Source organism: Kogia breviceps, chromosome 12 (genome assembly GCF_026419965.1).
Source record: "Kogia breviceps isolate mKogBre1 chromosome 12, mKogBre1 haplotype 1, whole genome shotgun sequence".
In the NCBI taxonomy this organism is placed as follows: Eukaryota; Metazoa; Chordata; class Mammalia; order Artiodactyla; family Physeteridae; genus Kogia; species Kogia breviceps.
The window spans coordinates 43,166,806-43,185,203 of record NC_081321.1 but is presented as its reverse complement, the minus strand read 5'-3'; the positions used below and the strand labels follow the sequence as shown (position 1 = coordinate 43,185,203).

The 18,398-nt window shown below is 45.3% G+C and overlaps 1 protein-coding gene across 3 annotated transcripts in view; it reads right to left on the bottom strand.

Annotated features, from left to right (window-relative positions):
- Window positions 1-5,619: 5,619 nt before the first annotated feature.
- NCKAP1L (NCK associated protein 1 like) overlaps window positions 5,620-18,398 on the bottom strand; it is a 59,675-nt gene continuing 46,896 nt past the window's right edge. For all 3 annotated transcript variants that reach the window (XM_067009447.1, XM_059081528.2, XM_067009446.1), the window contains 5 exons: window positions 13,398-13,491; window positions 12,373-12,489; window positions 11,930-12,039; window positions 10,022-10,111; window positions 5,620-6,148 (listed from right to left, as the gene is read on the bottom strand). In XM_067009447.1, coding sequence (XP_066865548.1) covers window positions 6,017-6,148; window positions 10,022-10,111; window positions 11,930-12,039; window positions 12,373-12,489; window positions 13,398-13,491 — 543 coding nt within the window. In that variant the 3' untranslated portion in view covers window positions 5,620-6,016. The remainder of the gene's footprint in view (window positions 6,149-10,021; window positions 10,112-11,929; window positions 12,040-12,372; window positions 12,490-13,397; window positions 13,492-18,398) is intronic.

Genomic DNA, 18,398 nt, shown 5'->3' with positions numbered 1-18,398 from the left:
TGGCGGGTGGGAGTTTCTCCTAAGCTTAAAGCTTTCCAGAGAGAATTCACAAGAGCAGGCCGCACCCCATCTTCATTTGGCTATAGATAACTCCATAAGGGCCAGGAAATCATTCCTATCTCATCTCAACCCCTGCTGTAGCTTTCCAGTTTATTTTATTTTATTTATTTTTATTTATTTTATTTTTATTTATTTTATTTCCAGTTTATTCTGTCTTCTGTGAAAGAAATCTAATTGCTAAGGGCCCAACACAAAACAGTTTAGCTGCTTAAAGCATCTGTAGAATGTATGATCTGGAATTTGAACTCAAGACTTGTAACAGGGCAAAGCCTCTTCCATCAAACTGAGTCCTACCTGGAACTCTGGCAGGAACCACCTTAGGATTCCTTAAACTTCTCCTCCTTAATGACCACCTACTTTGGCATTGGGGAAAATCCTATATAAACAGAAAGTGGAGATGTATTCACTAACGAATCCATGATCCCAGAATGTGAGTTTTAATTTCAAGAACTCTGGAGGTTGGAAGGAGGGGTGATAAGGAAAAGATATGTATTCCATTCTGAATATCAGGTGGAAGCGCCCCTCTTCCCAAGCAATGGAGGAGAAAAGAACAGAAGTGGCAGCGTGAAGAGTCCCAACATAAAATGATTGCCTTCTAGGCGATTAGGTTAGGTCAGGCCTTCAGACCTGACAGGACAGAGAAGTATCAGCAGAACCAGCTCCCAGGAAATACAGAGGCAGAAGGAGAGAGCAAAGTCAGAGATGCAGAAAAAAGCAGAAAGAATACTGAGACTTCAGCCTCTCTGTCCATCTAACTCCAGCACACCCCGTTTCCCCTCCTGGCCAGTGGAACTGTCCCAGCCAAGACACAGGTGCCTCTGAGATCCGAGTCTGACTCCTACACAATCCAGCTCTCAAAACTGAGAGCAATCACCTTCCTTATCAACTGAAAAAGAATGGGCTGGAAACCATAATTCTTTTTTTTTTTCAATTTATTTTTGGCTGCATTAGGGGTCTTTGTTGCTGTGCGCGGGCTTTCTCTAGTTGTGGCAAGCGGGGGCTACTCTTTGTTGCGGTGCGCGGGCTTCTCGTTGCGGTGGCTTCTCTTGTTGTGGAGCACGGGCTCTTAGGTGTGCAGGCTTCAGTAGTTGCGGCTCACGGGCTCTAGAGCACAGGCTCAGTAGCTGTGGCGCACGGGCTTAGTTGCTCTGCGGCACGTGGGATCTTCGCGGACCAGGGCTCGAACCTGTGTCCTCTGCACTGGCAGGAGGATTCTTAACCACTGCGCCACCAAGGAAGTCCTGGAAACTATAATTCAAAAGAACTGCAAAATAAGATTACAACTTAAGAGCTCTAGTTAGGAAATTAGGATTAGAGCTAAGGAGCTCCCAAAATTAGGCAGGTATTTCGAGTAGAAGAGGTGGGAAAGAGGCAGGAGATGTACTTCCTGAGGGATCTCTCAACGTTTCTTGTCAACACAGTGGCATATCCCATCCCTGCTTTCTCAGGCCCCCAAGTCCTAACTCAGTTTAAGAAAAGGAAAATTCACTCTCTCTCTCTCTCTCTCTCTCTCTCTCTCTCCCTCTCTCTCTCTCTCTCTCTCTCTCTCTCTCTCTCTCTCTCACACACACACACACACACACACAAATTATTAATGAAAGATACTTCAGAGTCCATCTAGTCTCACCCCATCCATTTAACAAATGAGAAACTAAGCCCAGAAAAATTATGTGGTCCCACAGAGTCAGTGACAAAGCCAGGGCCAAGTCTCCTAAACTGTTTCTACTGCTTTTCTGTTCTGTGGCTCTCTTTCTCTTTCTTTATCCCCAGTCCTGGCATTTAACCTCAACCTCATCCCTCTTGTTTCAATCCAATCCCATTTCTGCCTTACCTTACCTCTAGAGAGGTAAGAACAGGGTATGTCTGCTGCATTCACAGGCTCAAAAGATCACCACCGTTCTTCTCTCCCTGTCTTTCCCCTTGTCCTCCGCCCCCAGCTTTCCCAGCCTCCTTCTGCCCAACCTCATCCCTCTCTTTTTCAGCTTCCAAACTGCCTCTGCCCCAGAGACCCTGCCTCCTCACTCCCCTAACCCCAGCCGACAAGCTTTGAGTTTGATAGAGACAAGACAAAAAAAAAAAAAAAAAACCGATGCTTTGGCAGAGGGTGGCGGTGACGGCTGGATGTGATCTGCCTCCTACAGGAATGCTATTTAAAGGGGCAGCCTCACAATCCTCTCCCTCCAAAGTGACAAGAGAAAAGCCTGCTCCTCAATCTCTCCAGAGCTGCAAACTCAGCTCAAGTTAACTTCTGACTTCCTCAACCTGCACCCTGGCCTGCTGCTCCTGCTTCCTATTTAGGTGGGAGGGAGAGGACTTGACAACTCATGGAGGTGTGGGGGCTGAGGGGGGATTCATCCTCATCTCCTTTGATGACAGGTACTTAGGAGGAGCAGGAGGCCCTGTGGGGCGGAGGACTGGAAGAACACTCGTCCCCCAACCGCGTGAGTGCGTTTCAACCAGGTGCCAGCTTCTCAAAGTCAAACTTTGTTGGAGGAGAACTGATCTAGGCAAGACGATCTAAGGTTAGGGAAGTCTTGTCCCTAGCGGGGACCTCCTTCCCTTCTGGGTCCCCGTGTGCAAACCACATTTGTTCTTTTCCTCCCAGGCAAAGTGCCAAAGGGTGAAATCCCCTCGGCCAGGCCCCGGCCCCCCTGCACATGAAGGCTGCCCTCACCCACCCACTGGACTGAACAGCGTAGTGGGGGAAGCATTGTTTTTACTGCCCAAAGGAACGGGACCTCCTCTGCAAGCATCTCACCCCGGGTCTGGTGAGAGGGATAATTCTATCTCATTGCCGCAAACAAGTTAATGGAGATTTTAATGAAAACACTGCACTGATGAAAATGCTGAGGCTAGAACCTACTCTCTGCGTGTGAGACAAAACAATCGGGGTCAGAATTTCTCCTTGATATTCATTCTGCAGTTCCCTTTAGGCCTAAATAAAGCGAGCTGGGGATCTGAGAGGAGAAAGCAGTTCATCATTGATTGCATCCCAGACTGTAAGAGGTCAGAGACTCTCCTGGCCAAGGAAGTAAACTGCCTAAAATGCCAATGGGTCTTGTTACCTCATCTGTCCTTCACCTCTAGACAATCACCTTTTGTTTCAGGTGGTAAAGGCCATATGTCCTCACCTTTTCCTGTTTTTGCTCATTCTAAGGTCTCTGGATTCTAACAACTAAGTCTTCCCAGATGAAGAGGCAGTCGGGGCAGGTAGAAAAGGTCTAGGACTGAATGTCATATTTGGGTCCCAGTTCCAGATGTACTGCTAAACATGTGACCTTCATTAAGTCATTTAATATCCCTGAATCTGCTTACTGGCCTGAAATAGGGAAGCCTTCTCTGGCTACCTTGCAGAATTGTCTTAAGGATGTGAGAGCACTTTGAAAAATTTTATGTGGTAGAGAAGTGTGTGTGTGTGATTATATGTTTATAAAAAGATATCATGTCATTATTACAGATATTATGTCTACCCTCTGTTCCCCTGCAGCAACTTGTCTTGCTGTCCTCCTTTAGAAAAGGAGGACAGATTTGTGTTGCCAGGGGTTAGGGAAGGGGAAGGGGGTTGTGGGAGGGACATAAAAGAACAATACGAGGGGTTCTTTTTTTTAATACTTATATATTTATTTGGCTGCATCAGGTCTTAGTTGTGGTGCGTGGGCTCTTCTTTGCAGTGTGTGGGCTTCTCTTGCTGTGGCACATGGGGCTCAGTAGTTGTGGCACACAGGCTCTCTAGTTGTGGTGTGCGGGCTCTAGAGTGCATGGGCTTAGTTGCACCGTGGCATGTGGGATCTTAGTTCCCCGAGCAGGGATCGAACCTGCGTCCCCTGCATTGGAGGGCAGATTCTTAACCACTGGGCTACAAGCGAAGTCCCTGAGGGGGTTCTTGCAGTGATAAAACTGTCCTGTGTCTTGACCATGGTGGCGGATGTATGAACCTACATGTGATAAAGCTGTACAGAGCTAAATACACACAATGAAACAAGTATTGGGATTGATAAAGTGCTGTTGGAAACCTGTGATTTAAAAAAAGATGTAAACATGAAAAAAAAAGTCCTGGTTATGATGGCATAGTATAGTTTTGCAAGATGTTACCTTTGAGGAAAACTGGTAAAGGTACACAGGATCACTCTGTATTATTTCTTACAAGTGCATGTGGATTAACTATCTCAATAAATATTTTAATTTTTTTAAAAATTATTATGTCTACCCTCTATTCCCCTGCAGCAACTTGTCTTGCTGTCCTCTGGGAGACTCCTCTTAGCGATTCCACATGTATATGGAAAAAGGATCTCCCAGCTCCTCAACGAGAAGATCCCAGCAGAGATATAAGAGGGTAAGGGTAGTTGCTCAGATATTTCTGAGCTTTCTCTTCCTCATCAACTTTGCCGTCAGTCTCAGTAGGCCTGACCCCGAATCACTCCTTAGAACGTAATGTCCTTTCCATAGCGCAGAAGGACAATTCGCTGACACACGAAGCGGGACCCTCTGATGCCTCTATCCTAAAGAGTAGACAATTGTTGCTAAGAAAAACTTGTGTATTGATTATGGCTGCCAAGTTTAATGAGTATTGACTAAGCCTGGGTCTCAAGGAATAAAGATCAAACACACAAATATCTAAAAATAGCTAACAAATAGCTTTAATGAACTCCAATGGATTTGCTGAAAACCAAAAATCGCTTCCCTTTTATCATGGAAGTATAGACATGTCCCTAATTAATCAATTAGTTAATTATATTTGCCCATTCCAACCACTCTAGACTTGTGACATATATGATCTGTTGCTCCAGTCCTCCCTGGCACTGGGTGCACAGAAGTGCTGGATGGGGGCCACTGTTTCCTGCCACGGAGTTAACTAAACCTAGTTTAGTGCTATCTTGAATGCCCTGGGCTTTGTGACACCTGAAATTCTAATTAGTGCAGAAAAGGGCTAAGCTGAAACAGCTTGTACTCCCTCAAGTATACCTACTCTCAGGGCCCTGTAACCTAATGAGGTCTATGAAATTTGAGATCTAGAAGAGAAATCCCTGTCTGGAGCAACAGCTGTCCCCAGGATGACAAGGGGATTCGGGTTAAGTTAGTCCCTCCAAACAAGGGGGAGAATACCCCCAAATGCTATGTGATGGAAACTCACAGGACACTGGTCCAATTAGTTGTCCTGTGACCTACAATTAATCTAGATGGACCCTCTGCTCTGGGTTGTGGCGATGTCAAGGAAAAGCAGGAGGGGTTAAAGTTAAACAGATGAGAGGACTTAACTGGTTACCTACAAGGTGTGGTAGGGCAGGTGAGGGGGGTGTTTAGGGCAGGTGAGGGGGGTGTTTGGGGCAGTGAAAACCTCCCAAGAGCACTTCCTCATTGCCCCTGCAGGCTGCAGAGCTGGAAGCAGAGGAGGAGACTCAAGGCTCCTACAAGAGCTCCCACAAGGGAAAAAGGGGTTCCTTTGCTACTACTTTGCAGTAGGGGCAGGCCGAACGCTTGCTGAACACATTTGGAAAAGGAAGAGAGGAGGTAATCGTCCTGATGAATGTGCAGGAGACAAAAGCAGCTCCAGTGGGAGGATTATAGGCTCATTATGGTTTAATATGATGATTGATCATCTCTGCCCGCCAGCATTATCCTAGAATAGTGATGAAGGTAGAAGAGACCCATGCCAGTCAGAGCTCAAGCTCTAGTCCCCAGAAGGTAGAAACATACTTTGTGTGTCAAGTTTTTTTCATTGTAAAAATTCATACCCGTGACCCCAATCCCCTAACTTTTTTCCATAAAAAAATCCTCCACTCCCCGCCCCAGTGGGCCCCACTTCTCTATGGTATCTCAGCCCTGAGCTGTTCCCCCATATTCCTCTTCACCAACTCTGGCTGATCCTCTCTCTAGTGACCCCACCCCATTCCCACCCTTTGAGAAAATAGCCACAGTTTCCAGTGCAGCATGGGCTGAGGTAGGTCCAAGGGGCCCTTCAGTGGGTACTGGCCAACACTCGGTTCAGGTGGAAGGCCCGGGATACCTCCCGATAGGCATTTCGAAGCAGGACGTATGGGAAACAAGACTCCAGCATGTCCAGGGTCAGGAAGGAGGATTCCTCCACCACCTGGAAGAGAAAGGGCCAAGACAGATGAGGACCCCAGGTAGGGCATACCTCAGTGACACCCTGTTCTTCTTCATTCAGTTCCCTGGGCCCTCTGGGGTGCTCAGAGTTACAAGTGAATGGGGTTCCCAAGCACTCTCCCCCCATTCCCCCCACACTGCATTCCACTCTAGGAAAGCAATGTGGCCTCTTCAGCTCCATTATAATGGCCTCTGTGCCCCTCCTCAGGGTTATATAAAGGGCTCAGAAACAGAAAGCAGGAAAGAATCACTTCTCTAGCAACGGAAAAACTCTCATTCTGGATGCTAAATCATACGTGGGTGGGCAGCACAGATGCAGGTAAGGATGGATAAAAGAGCTAACGACAAAGCTCTGCAGAGAAAGACAATTACCACTAAGGCCAAGAAAGAGGGGTCTGGAATCCACACGGGTCCTCTGGTGCTGGGCCTCAGTCTCCTCCCTCCCTTAGTACAGTGCTTGAGGAACAGTAAGGATGCTACATAAAGGAGCAGGCATGATTAATTAGTTTAATTAGAAGCCTGTGTGCTGCGGTAATCCTTGCAGCCTGCAGAGCCAAGCAGAATGATAGACGGAGATACCTGGGTAAGACAGAGGGAAGTGGGGCAAGGGGATATTAGCGAAGAGCAGCACAGCCTAGCGTTGGGCCAGAGGGCCCCCTTCCCTAAGGAAGGAACAGGGTGTCTTTCCTTCGGTACTCTCCTCACCCAAGAGGTTGTGGGACTAAAAACACACTCTGGAGAAAAGTGTCCCATATTCTCTGGCAGTTCACAGAGATGGGCCTTCCCAATATGTCTGGTGTTACAAGTCCTGAAAATTCACTCAGGGAAGAGAATCTACCGTCTCTACTCTAACATGTTTCTCTCCCTGAAGCCCTTTCACGTTTTACAATTTGTAAGATACTGCAATTCTCAAACCATGCACACACAATACACACAACAGCCTCAGAAGAGCAGACACCACAGGCTGAAGGAAAGGAAATCTGCCTGTAAAACTGTAGCTCTGATCTTGGGTTGGATGACAGAAAGAATTTCTTGCTACACACAAGACTTTCAAACCTTAAGCCAGGAGAGAGATAGGACCTCTTTTCCACGACATGACCCTTGGGTACAGGGAAATGAGTGGTGGCTTCAAGAAGGATCCACTTGCCCAAGACTTCTATTCTCCGCTCTATTAAGCACAGAAAATCACAGGGCTCCTAACTGGAGGAAATTCATGGTAGTGGAAACAGCCCTAGAGTGAAGGCCAAGAAATGGGTTCTAGTCCCAAATCTGCCCATGTATTCTGGGGGAGACCTTGGATGTCATCTTTCCCTTCCTCTCACCTATGAATTGTGAGGACTGGACTAACTGCCAGCATCTGATCTGGTTCTGACATCTAGGATTCCATGATTCTATGAGAGAGTCATTCCTTCCCCCATGACACCCAAGCCAGGAACAATGTGACAATAGTGGGGGTGGGCACTGCCCAGGCTTGACAGCCAAGACAGAGAGACCCCACAGAGAGAAGTGCCTGCCCAGGATTTGGGGCTACATGAGTAGCCTCTTAACTCAAAATACAGCTCCTTCCCTTCAGTCATTTCCAATTTCTCCGTGGAACCATTTGCATTTAAATTGCTTTGCAGCAGCTAGGCCCTCTGTCTCTTCCCTCCTACAAAAAGTGCCTGGTCCTAGCTCTGTTCCAGCCACTCTGCAGGCCTGTGGTGCTGTAAGGGGCAGACAGCTTCCCACACTTTGGGGTGGGGGGGAGGGTGGGACGCAAAGCAGAGGGAGGAGACAGCACTGAGCGGCAATACAGCATCACCTCCGACCTCACAGAGGTGAAAACTGCCCAAGGGAATGAACAGGTGTGCCTAAATCATCCAGAAACTAAACTAAGCAGCAGAGAGAGGGGACTAACATTTATTTAGCCTCTCTTATGTACTAGGCACTTTTACATACACCGTCTCATGAATCCTTGCCCCTCTATCATAAGGATAATTGCCCACTTTCATGGCTGAAGAATCAGTCTCAGAAAGTTTAATTAACTTGCCCTAGGTCCCGCTGCTCTCAAGACTGTGCTCTACCTAGCATACTACACTTGCCTTTCCTCTGCCCTCCTTTGCCTCCTGTGCCTTCTCACCCCTCTCCTCACCCCCCACCTCAGGTCCATTCTCTTCTCTTCTCCATCATAATCCTTAATCAGCCCAACCTAGGCCTTTTTCAAGGCGGAGAAACTGAGACACAGATACCACTCAATGCCTGTGTATTTAAAGAAGGAGACCCAGAGGGAGTCCCTGGCTTGCCTGCCCCTAATATTTGTCAGCCTGGCCAAGAGTACAAATGGAAGCCCATATACCATATGACTAAATAAATCAGACAAACGATTCTTCCTTGTGACCTTTGCAATATGTAGTCGTCTCTCAGTATTCATGGGGTACTGGCAGGGGATTTGTTCTAGGACCACCCCTGGAACTAATTCAGGGGATTCAGATACCAGAATCTGTAGATGCCCACGTTACATATATAAAATGGCATAGTATTTGCATATAACCTACAATATCTTCCCATATACTTAAATCATCTCTAGATTACTTATAATACCTAATACAATGTAAATGCTGCGTAAGCCATTTTAAATACAATGTAAATGCTTAAATAGTTGCTGGTGTGGGCAAACTGAAGTTTTGCTTTATGAAACTTCCTGGAATTTTTTTTTTAATATTTTCAATCCACGGTTGGTTGAATCCATGGCTGAGAACCTGTGGATACGGAGGGCTAGTGGACCTTTACAATTTCATGGAAGACAGGTTTGAATCAAGAATTCTTAGACCCCTCAGAGTTCTGCACCAGAATAGGGGGAAGAGAGGGAATCAACCTCCAGCCTGGCCCCCTTCTCCTCCTACCCCCAGTCTGGGGGATCTGTATACACACATAAACTTCCTGTCTGCACATCTAAACTCCAGCCATACATTCCGTGGGCTCTAGAGCACAGTCTGCCTCAGTAGGATGGACTTGAGGAAGCTCAGCACAAGCCCTACAAGTGGGCTGGAGCTGCTTAGCAGAGAATTCTGAGGCCCTAGAAATCTTTAGTGGGGGCTTCAAGGTGGGGCACAGGCTCCAGGTGGGCATGTCCTCTCCCTGTAGGCCAGAGGGGGGCCACTTAAACCCAGGGCCCCGGACAGAAGCCCCTCCTGTCCACGTCTAAGTGCAGCACTAACCGAGGGAATCAAACTTTAGAGCAAAAGAGTAAACATGTTGAAGAGGGAAACAGGGTCAAGAGGAAAAGATTTTTTTTAAGTTAACTGGGTCAGAGTTCCCAGAACTTTCTGCCAAAGTAGGGGAAAGGCCACAGCTTGGGAAGATAGAAGAGATAGCAGGAGCTGTCTGATTCATGGCCCACCTGGCTCCCTGCCTTTCAGCTTTTCAGCTAAAATCCCATCCCTCCTCTGAGCCCCCATCCCCCTCCCCCAGTTCAGCTGTGTGCTACTCAGCTCCTTCTTCATGGTACTCTTAAGGACAAGAAATACAGCAGTAGGAAGTGGTCAAGTAAAACCAAACATGTACTGGACAGATAGTTATGGATGAGGGACACAGCTGACCCACCACGTCAGACTCAAGAACACTGCAGGGAAAGCGGCCCAGTTAGGTAGGGGCTGGGAAGACCCTGTCCTGCAGAGAAGTCCTCGAAGACTCTACTACCTTGGGATTACAGGACAAGTCTAGAATGTTAGCCAGAACGTAAGGCCTAGACCTCCTCAGGCAGAATTAAGTTCTTAGTTAATGCTTTTGGGTGATAAAAATGGCTGGGAGCCAAGGACCCTAAAGAGGAACCTCCTTCTGGCCCTTCCTCTAAGACCAACTTACACCAGATACATACCAAGCGCATGAGCAGAGAAACGGATTCCCGATTTCTGGTTTTAAGCTTGTCAGTCTCCTGGCCCAGCTGCAGGAGGCTGACGGAAGCTACCTGTAAAGGAAGAATTTGTAAGGAAGCAGATTTTTATGTTCAGAGTAGGACAGCCTCAGACTACAGAAGTCAACAAAAGATCAAGGAGGTGAATTAAGAAGTGCCGGGATGTTCCTGGAAGCTCAGGGTGGGCAAGCGGCAAATCCCCCAGGTTTCAGAGATGCACACTGCCCCTAAACTAGTGCTGGGGATGCTGGAGGAGAGGTTGCAAGGGGCGAAGAAAGAACCTGCAGCAGAGGCAGGTAATACTGTATGCCAGGAGATTAATCTCTTTTCCTAGGCAGCCTCCAGACACCACTGTCATCAGACTGTTTACAGCTGACTCCCCACCCGACCAGAGACACAGCTGGGCCTCTGATTCAGACACAGTGCTCTTGGTATTCTCCTCCTGTCAACTCCCGAATGGCTGTCCTCTTCATTCACCTTCAGGCCCCAACAGATCAAAGAGGGAGAAAGAAATGTCACTAATTGCATCCCAGGCCCAGGTTGCCTGTATTTAGCAAACAAAGGGGAAACGCAAAGGGGAGGGGGGGGTGATTCCCTTCTCACCCCATCTTAGAGATCTGGTGTGAATCCTCTTTCTATCCAATATGCTCAGAGCCCATTTTGTGTGGCCTGTTGTCCCAGTTTAAATACAGACCCTCTCACTAAGCTTCCAAGTCCCTGACATGTACTTCTCAGAACAAGAGTGTGATTCTCTAGAGCATATGATCTACTGTTCCTCCTAAAAGGAGACAGATAAGGACCTAGTTTTTAAATCAGGACCATGCTTTGCAAAAGAATAAGCTCCCTATTGCTGAGAATGCTCAAGCAGGCAGTGGGTAGTGGACCATGTTTCAGAAGTGTATGGATGGGATTCCTCCATGGAGTATTGATTTAGAATGGGAAGCTCTGGGGCCTCTTTGAACAAAGGAAAGAGATTACTTATCTGTGATTTTCCAGAGGCAAAACTTAGATCAATAATGATAGCTACAGGGAATCAAACTTCAGCTAAAAAAAATTTTAACAGTTTTTTTCAAACAAATTGGACATAACCTATAGTAAAATCAGCTGCTTGATTGTAAGTTCCAGTCCCTAGAAATCTAGACCAGTGATTCTCAAAGTAAGATCACAGGATGTGCAGCACCAACACTACCCGGGAACTTGCTGAAAATGCAAATTTTCCAGCCCCACCTCTAATCCAATGAATCAGAAATTCTCCAGGTGATTCTGACTTACAATGAAGTTTGCGAATTTGAAAAAAGCTTGACTTTTTATCAGTATTAGAGTTGAAAGGGGCCTTATAGATTATAAAACTCAGTGTCTCTCCAACTTCACTGTGCATCTGGTCTCCGGGAGACCTTGTTAAAAACAGAGGCCTGGACTCACCCTAGAATATTCTAATTCAGTAGGTCTGGTGTAAGAATCAGAAATCTGTATTTTAACAAATTCCTCAGGATAATGTAATGCACACCAAGGTAGTGAATCATGGATTCAGTTTAATCTTTCTAGTTAATAAATGGGAAAACTGAGGCCCCAAAAGTTTGGGTCTTCAGAAATCACACAACTGCTTAGTGGCAGATCCAAAACTAGAACTCAGATCTGCTAACTCTTAGTCCAATGCTCCTTCCAAGTATTTGGGCAGAGGCTGAAACACCAGCTGTTAGAGAATCTAGAAGAAACCCCTGCCTTTCACATAGTGGCCTCTCACTACTTAATGAATAGGGTGGGAGGTTAGGCTCCAAGGCCTGCTCAACAATAACTGTCTATGGATTTAAGTCAAACAAATTCCCACCAGATTTTGCAATCGTCCATTCCTTATAACCTCTACTCACTCACCACCAGAAATTCCTTGAGGTGAGTTTCAATGTTCTTGTTGTAGAGGGTGAAGAGGGCAGCAGACACCTGGATGATGGCTTTGGTCAAGCAGTGAATATTGTTGCTGTAACCTAGGTTATTATTGACAGAGAGGGAGAGAAAGGAAAGGAAAGTGAGCCACTCCAGGTGACCCCAGCTGGTAATTTATCATTTTTTCAGGCTGGGCCATCCCTATTTGACACCAAAAGGACTGGAAGGTATTTGAGGATTAGGAGAAGGATATTCCTATGAAATTTCACTGGAATTGAATTTTAGGGATAGTTCATTCTCGAGTGCTTTTGGAAACAGAACTTTACATCTGAGTCAGAAGTCTGTGTTTTCCAGATAAATGTCTCCGTCTCATCTCCCGACCCCAGGACACTAACCTAAACTGCACTGGTCCCTCAAACCTACTCCTTACTTACCATCCTTCTCAATGCTAAAGAAGGAAGCTGAGTCCATGGCAAGGAGGGGGAGAGAAACGGCAAGAAAGATCAAGAGCAGGCAGGCCACCTTATATTCTTCCTCAGGGGATGACGTATCTGGAAAGAAGGAAAAAGGAAAAGAGAGTAAGGTCAGCAAACAGGAGTTTTCTTCCATGGGGTCCTACTTCGCAGAATTACTAGGAGGATCACGTGAGAAAACATCTGTGAAAATAATTTGTAGAGCACTATAGGCAAGTCGTTACTGCTGCAGGGGACAGTACTAGCCTCCACTGGTAGTGAGAGGCCCGAGTCCTGGAGGATCCCCCTGGTGACTGAGCACAGCTCTTGGCAAAGGGCTCTGCTGACACGCAGTTTGAGGGCACTCTGTCAGCTACCTGATGGGGTACAGAGGCAGGAAGGAGAGGAAAGAGTCTCACCAAAACTGAGAGAGAAGAGGGAGAGCCAGTCTGGCAATTTTAAAAGGGCTTACTACCAGTCCCCTGATTCCATCCTATTCTGAGTGTGTACAAGTATGAATGTACTAATCCGAGGAAATGTGTAATGGAAATATAAGAGACAAGTGTGAGTCCAGGGGAGGAAGTGCATGGTGTCAAGGTGACTATAGGGGAGGGGAGAGCACAAGATCATTCTGGGGAACTTGGATGCTATGGCACACAACTTAGTATGAATTCACGTCTACTGTGTATTGTTCGCTCATTGTTTCATTTGCATTATTCTTATTTCCCCAACCAGACTGTAGTTCTTTTGATTACTTGCTGAGTACCAGACTCTCACTTAATACTTTTTAGCTGATTGACAGATCAACTGGTTAGAACCTGACTAGAAATCTAAATCGCCTGTGGAAGTATTTTCTGGGGATTAGAGACTATGCTTTAAGTCTTTCCTTAGCTCCCAGTTCATAACCTCTGAATTCACAATCCCAGATAAAGGCTTCTTTGAGATTGACATTTTTCCACCCCAAAATAGGGCCCAAGCCTTCCGTTGCCCCCTTTCCCCAATCTTACCAGTTTTCAGATTGGCAATGGCAGCCACCAGAGCTGGGTCAATGTCACAGCCCACCCCTGCAGCAGAGGCCAGCTCAAAGACACTCAGGGTCACCTGGCAGAGAAGAAAACAACATTCTGGAGGGTATCCCCTGGAGAGAAGTGCTTGACAGAAGCTACAGGCAGTCAAGACTCCTGGATCACAGATTTTAAACTTTTGGTGTACTACCATCTTTTCTGGGTATTCCTTTCATAGATCTCCCTAACCTACAGGGAAAAGAGGAAAAAAAAAAAATCCAGTACTTCAGCTTGGCATTCAGATTCTCCACAGTACAAATTTATTTTTTCAACCTTATTTCCTCAGATGCTTCCTACAGTCAATGCAGCCAGGGTAATTTATTCACTGTCTCCAAGCTACAACTTACTTTCTTGCATGCTTTGGTTCATGTGCTTCCCTCTTCTAGAGTGTCCTTTCTTCTTGAGAGATGATAGAAAATATATATATTGGTCCCTGCCCCTGGTTCCTGACACAGGGTTCCTAAAACCCTTATAATTTCCTAAGTGATAAAAACACTAGGAGCATTTTTTTGTTCTTATGCGGCAACTCTGGGTGTGCTCCCAAACAGCTCCTGGATGGCGGCTGGTCACCAGAAAGACCAAGCTTGGATAGAAGCTGGGAATTTTCAGCTGCACCACACCCCCACTTCTCCAGAGAGAAGAGCGGGCCTGGAAATGGAGTTAATAATTGATCATGCCTATTCAAGGAAGCCTCCATAAAATCCCAACAGTACAGGGTTCAGAGAGCCTCCAGGTTGAGAACACATCCACGGACCAGGAGGGTGATGCAGCCCAACTCCACGGGGACAGAAGCTCCTGCCCTCAGGAGCCTCCCAGACCTCGCCCCATGTATCTCTCCATCTGGCTGTTTATCTTATATCCTTTATCACAACCTTTAATAAACTGGTAGATGTGTTTCCCTGAGTTCTGTGAGCCACGCTAGCAAATTAATGGAAAATAAGGAGGGGGATATTGGAACCTCCGACCTACAGCTGGTTGGTCAGAAGCACAGGTGACAACGCAGGTTTGCAACTGGCTTCTGAAGCGGGGAGTAGGTGCAGACTTGTGGGAGTGAGCCCTTAACCTGTGTGATCTGACACTATCTCCAGATAGATAGTGTCAGAATTAAGTTTCAGGACACCCAACTGGTGTCACAGAGAATTGGTGTGGGGAAAAACCTCCACACATTTGGTGACCAGAAGTGTCAGAAGTGAAGTGTTCTGTGTGAGAGGAAAGAAGACTCGCAGGAGAGAAACACGGAGGAAAGAACTGGGTTTTTCCCTACATTGGAAGGGAAAAAGTCTAGAGTTTTTCCTATTTACCTCTCCTCTACTTATATCTAAGTGACACCCACCCTTGAGACCTAACTCAAATCTCATATTCTCTATGGAGCCCTCCCTGTTGACTTCAGCCCAAGCTCATCTCTCCCTCCTTAACCTGGCACCACTTATTTCACAGTGATCACATGCAGCACCTGGTATCATCAGTTTTCTTTTCAGATTGGAGGTGAGACATATGACTTATCTCATCAACTAGATTACAATTTTTTTTTTTAACCTCATGGCATAGAGAGGAGAGAAAAAGGCTTTGGAGTGAGAAGATCTGGGTTCAAATCCTAGCACCACTACTTACTAAAAAAAATGTGTGACCTTGGCTAAAAGTTACTTAACTTCTTCGAGCCTCCATTGTCTCATCTGTAAAAGTGGGATAATGATACCTACCTCACAGAGTTGCTGTGAAGATTAAATTAGACCACATGTGTAAAGCATCTACCCTAGTGACTCACAGAGTCACTAAGAGACTAATAACCATTATCCCTTTCACTCTACTTCCTTTCTCTCAAAGCCAGGAACTCTGCATTTCTTTTATCCTCTCTAGGTTTTAACACAATGCTAAGCACATAGAAGGCATTCAGTTAATATTGATTGATTGATTCCTGAGTCCCTCACTGTACTTAGAATCAAGTCCCCAAGATGTAGCCCCAAACTCCCACCCACAAAGTACTCAGACCCCTTTTGAGGTTAAAAAAAAAAAAAAAGACTTGAAAATGTTCTGAGAGAACAAGGATAACTGTTTCAACAGTAGATAACTGAGTATCTTATGCAAATAACCCCACAGACATAACAATAAACACACTGCCTGTGGTGCTGGACACAGAAAGTTAACCTCAGCCACATTCTGCTCTGCCCTTTATTTAAATTCCCTACTAACCTCCTTTATCAAAGATAAGGTGACCATATGTGTGTGGGTTTATCTCTGGGCTTTCTATCCTGTTCCATTGATCTATATTTCTGTTTTTGTGCCAGTACCATACTGTCTTGATTACTGTAGCTTTGTAGTATAGTCTGGAGTCAGGGAGCCTGATTCTTCCAGCTCCATTTTTCGTTCTCAAGATTGCTTTGGCTATGCGGGGTCTTTTGTGTTTCCATACAAATTGTGAAATTTTTTGTTCTAGTTCTGTAAAAAAATGCCAGTGGTAGTTTGATAGGGATTGCATTGAATCTGTAGATTGCTTTAGGTAGTAGAGTCATTTTCACAATGTTGATTCTTCCAATCCAAGAACATGGTATTCTCTCCATCTATTTGTATCATCTTTAATTTCTTTCATCAGTGTCTTATAATTTTCTACATACAGGTCTTTTGTCTCCTTAGGTAGGTTTATTCCTAGATATTTTATTCTTTTTGCTGCAGTGGTAAATGGGAGTGTTTTCTTAATTTCACTCTCAGATTTTTCATCATTAGTGTATAAGAATGCCAGAGATTTCTGTGCATTAATTTTGTATCCTGCTACTTTACCAAATTCATTGATTAGCTCTAGTAGTTTTCTGGTAGCATCTTTAGGATTCTCTATGTATAGTATCATGTCATCTGCAAACAGTGACAGCTTTACTTCTTCTTTTCTGCTTTGGATTCCTTTTATTTCTTTTTCTTCTCTGATTGCTGTGGCTAGAACTTCCAAAACTATGTTGAATAAGAGTGGTGAGAGTGGGCAACCTTGTCTTGTTCCTGATCTCTTCAATAAATGGTGCTGGGAAAACTGGACAGGTACATGTAAAAGTATGAAATTAGAACACTCCCTAACACCATACACAAAAATAAACTCAAAATGGGTTAAAGACCTAAATGTAAGGCCAGACACTATCAAGCTCTTAGAGGAAAACATAGGCAGAACACACTATGACATAAATCACAGCAAGATTCTTTTTGACCCACCTCCTAGAGAAATGGAAATTTAAAAAAAATAAATAAACAAGTGGGACCTAATGAAACTTTAAAGCTTTTGCACAGCAAAGGATACCATAAACAAGGCCAAAAGACAACCCTCAGAATGGGAGAAAATAGTTGCAAATGAAGCAACTGACAAAGGAGTAGTCTCTAAAATTTATAAGCAACTCATGCAGCTCAATAACAAAAAAACAAACAACCCAATCCAAAAATGGGCAGAAGACCTAAATAGACATTTCTCCAAAGAAGATATACAGATTGCCAACAAACACATGAAAGAATGCTCAACATCATTAATCATTAGAGAAATACAAATCAAAACTACAATGAGATATCATCTCACACTGGTCAGAACGGCCATCAAAAAATCTAGAAACAATGAATGCTGGAGAGGGTGTGGAGAAAAGGGAATACTCTTGCACTACTGGTGGGAATGTAAATTGATACAGCCACTATGGAGAACAGTATGGAGGTTCCTTAAAAAACTACAAATGGAACTACCATACGACCGAGCAATCCCACTACTGGGCATATACCCTGAGAAAACCATAATTCAAAAAGACTCATGTACCAAAATGTTCATTGCAGCTCTATTTACAATAGCCAAGACATGGAAGCAACCTAAGTGTCCATCATCAGATGAATGGATAAAGAAGATGTGGCACATATATACAATGGAATATTACTCAGCCATAAAAAGAAATGAAACTGAGTTATTTGTAGTGAGGTGGATGGACCTGGAGTCTGTCATACAGAGTGAAGTAAGTCAAAAGGAGAAAAACAAATACCGTATGCTAACACATATATACGGAATCTAAGAAAAAAAAATGTCATGAAGAGACTAGGGGTAGGATGGGAATAAAACACAGACCTACTAGAGCATGGACTTAAAGATATGGGGAGGGGGAAGGGTAGGCTGTGATAAAGTGAGAGAGTGGCATGGACATATACACACTACCAAATGTAAAATAGCTAGCTAGTGGGAAGCAGCCGCATAACACAGGGAGATCGGCTTGGTGGTTTGTGACCACCTAGAGGTGTGGGATAGGAAGGGTGGGAGGGAGGGAGATGCAAGAGGGAAGAGATATGGGAACTTATGTATATGTATAACTGATTCACTTTGTTGCAGAGCAGAAACTAACACACCATTGTGAAGCAATTATACTCCAATAAAGATGTTCCAAAAAAAATTCCCTACTAACTAAATAACCTTGCTCGTGCCACACATGACCTAGGAGATCAGGGACCTGATCCATGACCTGTAGTTTTCTGGAGGAAGAAAGTGATCATTGAAGGAGCTTCTGTTCTCTTCTCTTAATCTTCTCACCCCCTTGAGGCAGTAACAGAATCTCTGACGGACAGGTCAAGCCCTGCGCCACCCAACCTGCTTATTCTCCCGGCCAGGCAGAACCTAAAGCTCGGAGCTGCCTGGGAGATGCTACCTAGACACACTCCTGACAAGGCCAGAGCGTTCAGCCCCACCACCAACAGCTGCCCGAACCCCAGGCTCACTGGACACCAAAGACCTGGCCTGAAGGAGCAGCCAGCCCAGTGAAACGTCAGGCCCTCAGGGCCTGTGACCCCTTGACCCTCATCATCTGATTTCAGGCAGAGAGAGGAAATGTTCACAACTCTTTTGACCTCAAGGTAAAGGAAGTTTTTTTTTCTAACTAAGTTTTCTTTTTTTTTCTTACTACTTCCTGTTAACCAGTTTCCTCTTCTCACAGACCTCCCTCCATT